At 63.0% G+C, this 9826-nt stretch overlaps 2 protein-coding genes across 7 annotated transcripts in view; one reads left to right on the plus strand and one right to left on the minus strand.

Annotated features, from left to right (window-relative positions):
- The window catches only part of SNED1 (sushi, nidogen and EGF like domains 1), a 40278-nt gene extending 35826 nt beyond the window's left edge, over positions 1-4452 (plus strand). For 4 of the 6 annotated variants that reach the window (XM_067302077.1, XM_067302080.1, XM_067302081.1 and 1 more), the window contains 8 exons: positions 142-286; positions 625-707; positions 1605-1691; positions 2046-2162; positions 2696-2786; positions 3135-3218; positions 3492-3529; positions 3968-4452. In XM_067302077.1, coding sequence (XP_067158178.1) covers positions 142-286; positions 625-707; positions 1605-1691; positions 2046-2162; positions 2696-2786; positions 3135-3218; positions 3492-3528 — 644 coding nt within the window. In that variant the 3' untranslated portion in view covers position 3529; positions 3968-4452. The remainder of the gene's footprint in view (positions 1-141; positions 287-624; positions 708-1604; positions 1692-2045; positions 2163-2695; positions 2787-3134; positions 3219-3491; positions 3530-3967) is intronic. The other 2 variants (XM_067302078.1, XM_067302079.1) reach the window with 2 other exon arrangements.
- A 165-nt stretch (positions 4453-4617) lies between these two features.
- Positions 4618-7959, minus strand: MTERF4 (mitochondrial transcription termination factor 4). The gene is made up of 3 exons (XM_067302205.1): positions 7575-7959; positions 7294-7478; positions 4618-7107 (listed from the first exon to the last, which is right to left on the minus strand). Exons 1-3 carry the CDS (start codon positions 7957-7959, stop codon positions 6694-6696), a joined length of 984 nt encoding a protein of 327 aa, XP_067158306.1. The 3' UTR covers positions 4618-6693.
- Between the last annotated feature and the right edge of the window lie 1867 nt (positions 7960-9826).

Consider the following 9826-nt stretch of genomic DNA (forward strand, 5'->3'; position numbering starts at 1 on the left):
GGACATGATGCCTCCTGAGCACGCCCGTCCCCAGAGAGCCCTAAATGGCACGCTGGGGACAGGAGGACCGGCCTGACGCTCTGTGTACTGTGCTGACTCGCTGGCCCCCTCCGGCTAAGCCTAACCCTTTGTGGTCTGCAGTGCAGAGGGATGGGACTGCAGAAAGACGATGGAGCCAAGGTGGACATCCCCGGGTCCTGCGCAACAGGCTGCCCCCAGCCTTCCTGCCTGAGCTCCGCTTGCTAGCAGATCACGACACGGCTGAGGAGCCCTCGCCAGCCCCCAGGTAGGTGCTGGCCTGGCAGCAGCACCCCCAGCCCTTCCATGAACGCTTGGAGCAAGTGTAGTGAGGTGTGGGGGGGGGGCTGCACGATGAGCACAACACACAGAAACCTCATGCCAGCAGGGGACGCATGCGCTCTCCCACTGCCAAAGTACCACCAGAAATGATCTGTCCTTCCTCCTTCTGAATGGTGACAAAGCAGAGCCCCTGGCGCGCTGCTGCCCGTGTCACACCATGCCTGCATCCGCCTGCGAGCGCTTTATCCAGCTGCCTCCCGTGCAGGCCCACAGGGCGCCTGGGGCCCCGCAGCACCTCACAGCCTCGCTGCTGTCCTTTCCCAGGTTCACCGAGCTGGTGGACGGCAGAGGGAGGATCAGCGCCAGGTTCGGCACTTCGCTGAGCAAATCCATCACTGTGAAGACACGTAAGTGTTCTGCTCTCTTTCTAGCCCCGTCTGTCACCCAGTGCCAGCTCCTCCCTGCCTCCCTGCCAGGATAACAGGGCAGGCAGCTGCGGGGTTGGGAGGTGGCAGAGGAGGACAGGGCCCCAGCGCCTCTTCCTGGGCCGACCCAGCGTCTGTGCTGCTCACCAGAGCCCTCCCCAGTGGGACGGGTGACCCATGGCAGGTCAGGGAGCACATGGCCAGAGCCGGGCCGTTGGTGACGGGCAGAGACGCATGTCTGAAGCCAGTGAGGAGGGGAGCTGGGCAGGGAAGCCCAGGAGCAGCCCCCGGTTTGCCGTGCCAGCAACCATGGGGATATGGACACCAGCCCAGGAAGTCCAGCCAGGCCCAGAAGCCCAGCACAGGGGGGGTGGCTGAGGAGCCCAGAACACCTGAGGGCAGCCCAGGGCTCCCTGCGCATCTCAGCTCTGCCCCAGCCCCCTCAGGGGTTAGAAGCTCATGGCCCTCCGGGAAGGGCTGACGGCTGGTGTGCCCAAGGGGCCCCGGGAGAAGGTGAGCAAGAGAGGACGCAAAAGGGCAGCACCCTTGAAGGCAGCCGGGGTGAAGCAGCCGTCTGAGTTGCCAGCTGCAACTGGTGATGCTTTTGGCACAGACGAACTCGGAGGGCTTGTTGGCAGGGCTTGCAGGCAGCTGGGGGGGGGGGGTTGTGCACCTCCGAGCAGCCCGGGCGGCCAGCTGAGCTAAACAGAACGGCTGGGAAGGGCTAAATTGCTGCCTCAGGCCTGAGGAGCCCCTGCTGCCGAGGGCAGGTGGGTCCCCACGTGCCTGCCGCTGCAGAGGGGCTGCCTGGTGGCAGGGCTTGACGGGCTTTAGCTCTGGCCCAGGTTAGAAGTAACGTTTAACCCTTTTATTGCCTAGAGCCCGAGGCTCCAGTGAAGCTGGAGAACATCGAGGAGGCCAACCAGGGCAGCCAAGCACTGCAGCTGCTCGAGGCAAAGAGCAAGAGTAAGTGGGGGGCAGGCACGGGCAGCAGGGACCCAGCTCAGGCCTAATCCCCAGCCCGGCCACTCCCCCCCCCGCTACGAGAGCGGGAGCCCTGCTGCCGTCCCCACGGAGCTGGCTCCGCAGACGGGCCCTCCTGGGGCGGGAGGACAGCCACTGCCCTCGCTACCAGCCTGCCCTCCTGCCCGCTGCTCTCCCTCGAGGCACGCGGGCCACGAGGGGCACTGCGCGGGCCTCTGCCGGCTCCCGGCTCCCTGCTCGCCCCCTCGCCGCTCTCTCCAGGAGCGCCGCGGCTCGCCAGGGTGCAGCTGCGGCTCAGCCCTTGGCCGGCGGCTGACAGCAGCACGTGTTTTGCAGGCAGCAGGCAGAATTGCTCCACAACCCCCTGCAAAAACGGAGGGACTTGCGTGAGGGGCGCCGAGTCCTACCACTGTGACTGCAGGCCAGGCTTCAAGGGCAGGCACTGCGAGCTCGGTGAGTGCTGCGCCGCTGCCAGAGGGCCGGGGCTGCCTTCTGCAGGCTGGGGACGGGGGCCAAGCCTGGCAGCTGTGCCAGCAGTAGGGTCCCCCATGCCACCGGTCACCACGCGCACCCACTGCCAGAGCCCGGCCTCCTTCTGGCTGAACTGATGCTCACGGTGCCCACGGTCTGCCGGAGAAGGCTGCTCGGTGCCAGCAGCAGGGCAAAGGGCTGGGGTCTGCGAGCCCAAATCTGGAAAGAGCGGATGGGGGAGCGCAGGTCCGCTCCCCGACTCTGGCTGAGCCGTTCCCCGCCACCAGGCAGCCTGGGCTGGCAAAGGCGCGTCATGCTCCTGCCCTGCCCCGCAGAGTTAGCCTAGCACCGTAAGGCCGGGGCTCTGCTTCTCCTGGCAGGCCGGCTCCAACTGGTGCCGAGCTCAGCCCTCCAGGACAGCGGTGGGGGAGCCGGGGGGCCTCGCCGGCCCCGGGGCACAGGCAGGCAGGACCAGAGACGGGCTTGCTGATAGCTCCCCTCTCCTGTTCTCCAAGCAGCCTGCAAGAAGGTGCCACACTCGTGCACGCGGCTGTACTCGGAAACCAAGTCATTCCCCGTGTGGGAAGGAGGCATCTGCCACTACCTGTGAGTACTGCCTGCGGGTTGTGCTCCCTCTTCCCCTTGCGCTCGGAGCCCAGGGCTGCGGGTAGCTCCCTGCAGCTCTGCTCCGGGGAAGGGAGAGCGAGCGTGAGGCTGCCCCAGAGCCCAGCTGGCAGCTTCTGCGAGCTGCCTCCCCCCCCAGCGCTGGCTGAGCAGCCTCGCGTGTGCCCTCGAGCACCTCGGGCTCCCCCGCCAGCCGCATTTCAGGGCAGTAACAAGGGAAACGACAGTCCTGTAATGGTGCTGCCCACCCGCGTGGCAGCAAGGTCGGAAGGAACCAGGCAGAGGTCTTGCTGTCGTTCCCTACAACGCGCTCCTCTGCTGTGTGTGCAGGTACAAGAGAGTCTACAAGGTACACCAGGATATCTGCTACAAGGAGAGCTGCGAGAGCACCGGTTCCAAGAAGACAACCAGCAGGTACAGCCAACAACAGTGCTCCGAGCGTGCTGGCCTTCCTCTAACCAGGAGCCAGGCTCGCCGGAGCGCGTGCCTGCCCGGAGCCATCCTGCACGCTCCAGGGTGCTCGGCTGAGGGGTGGGCTGGGAGAGGGCTGCCGGCACCCCATGCAGAGCTGCCGCCGGCAGCCGGTGCGCTGCGTGCTCACCGTGGCATGTGATCATCTGAGCGCCCGGCCGCGGCTCAGACGGCAGCGCAGCAGCTCTGATGGTTCGCTCCTTCCTTCTTTTTCAGAAAACAAAGCAACAGTCACACACTGAAGAAGCCATAGAGTAAGTACCTGCTCCAGGCCCTCCGCAGACATGGGTAGGGACACCTCCTGCCCAGGGTGGCCAAGCCCCGGGCTGCCTGGGCCCCTCGGAGGGAGTCGGGCAGGAAGGGTGGAGGCCACAGTGTAGTCCTCCGGGCTGTCCAGCAACTGTGCTGCTCAGGCTCATGCGCACAGGTGAGGGATCCCGGTTCTGGCTGGTGTTGAGGCTCTACTTGCCTCCATCCCAGCATTGCAGCCCTGCGGCCAAGATATTCCTGCACGGAAAGGGCCTGGGCTCTGGCTCTCCCATGCAAGACAAAGGCTAAAGCCTTGGGGACAGCAGGGCTCCTTGTCCCAGCCCGAGACGGGCACGCGGGGAGGAAAGAGGCACTACTGGGCTTTCGGAGGAACCGCAGTGCATGGGCTGCCGCCAGCTCCTCCTCTTCCTGCTCCTTCACAGGGCTCAAAGCGGTAGGAGCTTCGTCTTTCCACATCTAAAGGCTTTTGAAACACCAGGAAGATCAGCTCTGCTCACCGGGTTGACCACGGCGGGGGAACCTTCCTACCTGGCGTCAGACCTCCCTCTCCTCCAGCCTGTTAGGGACACGCAGCCAGACCGGCACGCCGAGCAGCCGCTTCCTTCCCTCCGCCTGGACCAGCAGTGCCTTCGCTCTGGCTCGCCTCGGTCCGGCCGCCTCTCTGCCCCCCGCGAGGAGCCGAGCGCCAGCGTACCACGGCGGCCGGCTGGCTGCCCCGCGAGGTGGCCGGGCCCCGCTGGACCCCGGCGGCCGCCCTGGGCCACTCGCCGGCTCCTGGCTCCGCTCAGGCACCTGCGGGGCTGGGCCCGGCTCCCCGCCACCAGCATCTGCACCAACCTGTTTCGTAATCCAAGGTTATAAGTTACCTATAACCCCCAAATAAAAACAGTTTAATGCAGACCAAAAAGCCTTAGCCCTGACCTGAAACTTGGCCCACAGAAACCCGGGGGGAGGAGATCTTCCCTACATAGGCGAGTTGGAAATTGTAAGCAACAGGCAGAGCAGCGAGGGCAGCCGAGGCAGCGGCGGCACGGCCCTTTCTCCTGGACTCCAGTGGGGGGGTTGTGGGGGGGGGGGGGGGAACTTAAGGCAGCTTCCACTGCCCTCACTTTTTTTCTTTGCTTTGTCAACAGTCCTTGGTTTTAACCAAATTTCCAGCTCAAAAAAGCAGTCGAGCACCTGAAAAATAATTAAAAGATATCCCCAGAGGAAAGTTAGTCAGTCGAGGCATGAACACCACACTTGCGCTGATACGAGTTGTCACATTAAATGCCAAACCAGTGCTGGGAGCAGCCTCTGCTCTGCAAAGACGAATGCCCCCCCCCCCCCCCAAGCAGCCTGCAGCCTTTGCCTCGCCGGGGTCCCCAAGGGGGGCCAGGAAGCCACCGCTGCGCTGTTAGCGGAGGAGAGGCCCAGCACGTAAGGTACCGCGGCGGCCGCTCCACTGGATGCAGCCGAGCAGGCAAGGAAAAAGTTTAGCTTAGAAATGTTCCTAGTTTTCGCGAGTTTGTATGACCACACTAGTTAAACCATAGATTTGTGTATTAACATACACGGTGTATATGCTAAATTAATACATACCAGAGATATATATATATATCGTAGTTATGGTATAGAGTGTTATTTCCTGAGCAGGGCGGAGGGGTGCGTCCGGCGGGAAGTTACCCGCGGCGGAGGGGCTGCCCGGCCCCGCGTGGCCCTCGGCGCGAGTCAGGCCTCCCCTCCCACTCTCCAGCTAGCGATGCAGGGACCTCTTACAGATATAGTCCTGTAGCCAAGAGGATAATACCGGAGTGGAACAGCTCCAGGAGTTTCACCACTCCTGGCAGGCATCTTTCCCCTCCCGGGAGCTGCGGAGAGCCGCTTGGGCCGGGACAGGAGGAGCAGCTGCCGAGGAATCCCGGCAGCAGCCTGGCTGCGGAGGAGGATGTGCTGGGAAGGCTGGGCCAGCTGGAAAGGGTGAGGCTGCCTCCCCTTGCCGGCTCCGGCCACGCTCCCCACGAGCGATGGGGCCAGCCCCGCCGCCCCGGAGGAGATGTGCGGATTCAGAGCCGAGCCATGCCTCAGCCGCCGCTAAGGTTTCCCGAGCCGCCTTCCCAAAGCTGTCCTCCCACGCTGCCGTCCCACCGGGTGCAGCAAGGCAAGCGCAGGGGTCCTGTCCTCCCACTACCCTTCCTGCGGCCGGGAGGAAGAGGTAACGCTTGCCTGAAAGAGTAGGGCAAGGGGGGGGGGGAGCCTGTATTGGCCAGGAGGGGGGCATTTGGGCCAGATCCTCCTTATTTTGGGGCTCTGGGCAGGAAGCGTTTGTTCCCCCTGCCTCATCCCGCAGGACTGGCTGCAGGGGAGCAGGGAGAGGGCAGCGATGCCGGGGACCTGCACGCGGGAGAGGCCCGTTTCGGGGCAGCCCCTCGGCCAGCGCTGCCACCAGCCTTCCCGCGTAGCAGAAGGGAAGAGCAGCTCCCCAGCGCCGTCCCGTCCGGCGGTGTCGCCAGCTCAGCGCCGCTGCCGGCAGGGGTACTGCAACCCGCGTCCCGGCGGCATGCGGCAGCCCTGCCATCTCCCACGCCAAATCCAGCGCAGCATGTAACGCAGCCAACAGGTTTTAACCGCGTCTTTGAAATAAATGAGTTGTTTTGTTTTGTTTTAAATAAAAAACACTTTATAGAAACTGGGTATTTTTTAAAGCGGCCGGGGAGGGAGGGGAGGGGAGGAGGAAAGCAGGTCATTCGAGTAGCAACAGCAGCGCCCTGGGGTGCGCGGGTTCGCTGCCCCGCTCGGGCCCCTCGACGGCTGGAGCCTGCCCCCCGCCAGGCGCTTTCCCCTGCCAGCTCCGGCCCCAGCTCCTACAAGTCCCCGTGTCCCTGCAGCCCCCCCATTTGCGCCCCACATCGTCACCCCCCCGCCAGCCACCCGCCACAGCAGCGGAGAGAGCGGAAGAGGCACCAGCCGTATAGGGCCTGAGATTTATTGCTGCTCCTCGGCTGGGCACCAGGCGCAGAGCCCCGTGGTTGGCAGGATGGGAGCAGGCCCCCCCCCGGCCCTGTGCAGCCCCCACGGCTCTTGCTCACATTTGGTGGAGGCCCAGCGTGACCAGGGAGCATCGCAGCTCTGGCCTGCGGCATGGGAGACCTCTGGGGCACTTGGAGCATCAACTCCTCGTGCCTTTGTTGTCCGAGTCTTTGTCTCCCTCTGCATATAGCGCATCCCTCGCTTCCTCCTCTTCTTCCTCCTCCTCTTCTTCCTCCTCCTCTTCTTCCTCCTCCTCTTCCTCTTCCTCTTCCTCCTCCTCCTCCTCCTCCTCCTCTCGAGCCAGTAGCTTCTTGAAGACCTCGTACTCCTCTGGGGTGGAGCGGGCCAGGCTGGCCAGGAAGTCTCCTTCCGGGAGGTGAAGGATCGCCTTCAGTTTGGGGTTGTTGTTCTGGGTCTGGCCTTTGTGAGGGGTCTGGTAGAGCCCCAGGCGCTCCAAGAAGACGTGCCGGCTCCTGAGCTCAGCGAAGGGCGTTTGGAAAAGGCGAGCCTTCACCATTGCCTTCTGCTGGACCCCCATCCTGAAGTAGGCATACTGCAGGCAGGAGGCAGCGCTCTCGCACGCAGCCCGGGCCCACGGGAGAGCCCGGCCTCGCACGGCGCTGCCGGCGCGGCGGAGCGGACGAGCCCGCTCAGCCCGGCCGAGCGCAGCCACGGAGCCGGCGGCCCCGAGCGCAGGCAAGCGGGCCCGGAGCGCGGGAGGCCGCGGGCCTCCGCTCACCTGGAAGTGGTGCTGGAGGCGGCGCGGCTCCTGCAGGAGCACGCCGGGGCTGGCGTGCAGCACCTCCGTCAGCTGCGGCGCCGTGAAGAGGCACTTCTCCCTCAGCAGCCGCACCACCGCCTCCATCTGCTTCCTGGGCACGCTGAAGAGCTGCGGGCAGCGGCGCAGCACCCGCAGCAGCCGACCTGGGGGGGGGGGGCACAGCAGGGCATGGGCACCGCGGCCGGGGGCCCCCGAGGCGGGGGCCGGGAGCCCCGAGGGCCGCGCCGGCGCCGCCGTACCTTGGTCGAGCCCCAGGCGCCGCAGGTAGCCGGCGCGGGCCTCCAGCTGCTCCGCCGGCAGCCGCAGCAGGCCCGGGCAGCCCTCCAGCGCCCGCAGCGCGCCCTCGGCGCTGAGGCCCAGCAGCAGCAGCTGCGCCGCCGCCCGCTGAGCGCCGGGGCCCGGCTGCGCGCCCCGGAGCCGCAGCGCCTGCGCCTCGCTGAAGCCCAGCGCCAGCAGCGGGCCCAGCTCGCCGCCGCCCCCCGCCGCGCCGCTCCCGCTCCCGGCCCCGCAGCCGCGGCGCGGGCAGAGCGGGGCGAGCGGAGGCGCCGAGAAGGGCGGCGGTGCCGGGCTTGGCCGCGGCCCGGCCTGCGCCTGCCGGCAGCCGCGCAGCAGCCGTCCCGCCATGGCCCGGCGCGGGGAGGAGCCTGGCGGCGCCGCCCCGCCCCCGCGCCGCGCCCCGGCCCCGCCGCCCCGCCCCGCTATGCTACGCCCCGCCCCTCTCCGCCTCGCCCCGCCCCGCGGCCTCCTCGTCCTCCCCCCTCGCCCACGCGGGCGGAGGCGGCGGGAGCGGAGCCGAGCCGAGCGGAGCCCCCCCCAAGTCGTGCGTCCCCCCACATCGCGTCCCAGTCTTTGCTGCAGGACTCCATAAAGTCTCCGTTCAGTTCCCATCCTCTCCCCTGCTACACCCAGCCGCTTTCCTGCGCCCGTCACCGGCTCCCTCGCTCCGTGCCCTCGTCGCAGAGCGGTTGGGATCGGAAAGGAGCGCTGGAGATCATCTAGCCCGACGCCCCTGCTCGCGCGGGGTCACCTAGCGCACCTTGCCCGGGATCGCGTCCGGGTGGCTTTTGAGTATCTCCAAGGCAGGAGACTCCACAACCTCTCTGGGCAAGCTGTTGCAGCGCTCAGTCACCCTCACAGTGCCGAAATGTTTCCTCCTGTTCAGACAGGACTTCTGCTCACTGGATCAACCTCCCACTTTCATCCCTGCAGCGGGGAAGGTTGCAGATGGATTTCAGGTCGAGAAACAGTGGGAGGGGGGGAGCCGCTTATTTGACCTGCAAGGAAACGGGACGAACAGCAAGCCCCCGCAACCCCTTGTGCTCGGTTCAGAAGGCCCCTGGGGGTGGGAAAGGCTTTCCCAAATTAAATGAGCAGACAGCGCTGCTGAACAGAGCCAGGGGCCATGTCTACTGCTATTAAGCCACATTTAAGAAACATGTACCCTTTCAGACTTTTCAGAAGAGCGTACTGTATCGGGGAACTGGAACCTGAAATCAGTCCTACCTCAGTGCCAAGATTAAGCTCCAGAATACATTTTTCCATGAATTCAAGCAGTTAAGTGTTCGTGTGTAGCTAACAGAAACACAAAAGCTGGATTCAGAGTTGTTCTCTTAATATTTTAGGTGGCATTAAGAGATTTGATTATTTTTATCCAACAAAGTCCTTTTGTTTCTCTGTATCTCATTGTTTCTCCGTATCTCACTACAAAAGTAGATATGAGAAGTGATTTTATTACCTATATGTCAATATTTTGAATGGGTCAAACACAGTTCTCTTTGTTGAATCTAAGTTTTCTTTCCAATATCTTTGTCTTGTCAAAATCAAAGAATATTTTCCTGCAATTCTTTTGAGGACCAAGAGAGGACTTGGACAAAAAATAGAGAGAGAAAAAAAAAATAAACACATCATGAAATTCTGTATCTGTTTTTGAAGTAACAGCAAAAATTTTGTGCACACGAAGTCCAAACAACACCCAAATGGCAGGCAACAAACAAGACTAAGATGTTTATTCATTCACTTTGAGGAAAGAGGGAAACAGTATGTATAAAAGTAAAAACAGCCATTAAAAATATAATCTGAATTCTGAACAATTAAAAACAAGGCATTAAAATCCTTCACTTAGAGCTTTAAAACACAGCCTATATAAACATATATTAGCTAGAAGCTTTTCTCAAGGAATCATGTAAAAGCAAAGCAGTTCAAGGCTGCCCTGCCTAACACCGGGTGCAGAACATCAGAGACGTCAGTGAAGATTTCCTGCTCCCTCCTTGCTTGCCTGCAAATACCAGCGTACACCTTGACCCCTCCAAACTCACAGCACTAGTAATTTGCCCAGGACAAGAAGAAACATTGTTCTCCAACAACCCCATCGCTGCCTGGGGCTCAACAACCAATTTCCCGCTGACTGAACAAGCACACTGAAATGATCCCTTCAAGATGTCTCTGTTCCCTCGGAGCACTGAGGGGCTCCTCAGCAGTGAAAAAGCAACCA

The sequence above is a fragment of the Apteryx mantelli genome, chromosome 9 (assembly GCF_036417845.1).
Source record: "Apteryx mantelli isolate bAptMan1 chromosome 9, bAptMan1.hap1, whole genome shotgun sequence".
Taxonomy (NCBI): Eukaryota; Metazoa; Chordata; class Aves; order Apterygiformes; family Apterygidae; genus Apteryx; species Apteryx mantelli.

Bases quoted from the DNA above. Each gene is read 5' to 3' on its own strand.
- MTERF4 (XM_067302205.1), bottom strand. From the start codon at position 7,959: ATGGCGGGACGGCTGCTGCGCGGCTGCCGGCAGGCGCAGGCCGGGCCG. The intron at 7,479-7,574 runs GTACGGCGGCGC...CCCCCCCCCCAG, and splicing joins GCGCCTGGGGCTCGACCAAG to GTCGGCTGCTGCGGGTGCTG. The intron at 7,108-7,293 runs GTGAGCGGAGGC...TCCTGCCTGCAG, and splicing joins GCCTCCAGCACCACTTCCAG to TATGCCTACTTCAGGATGGG.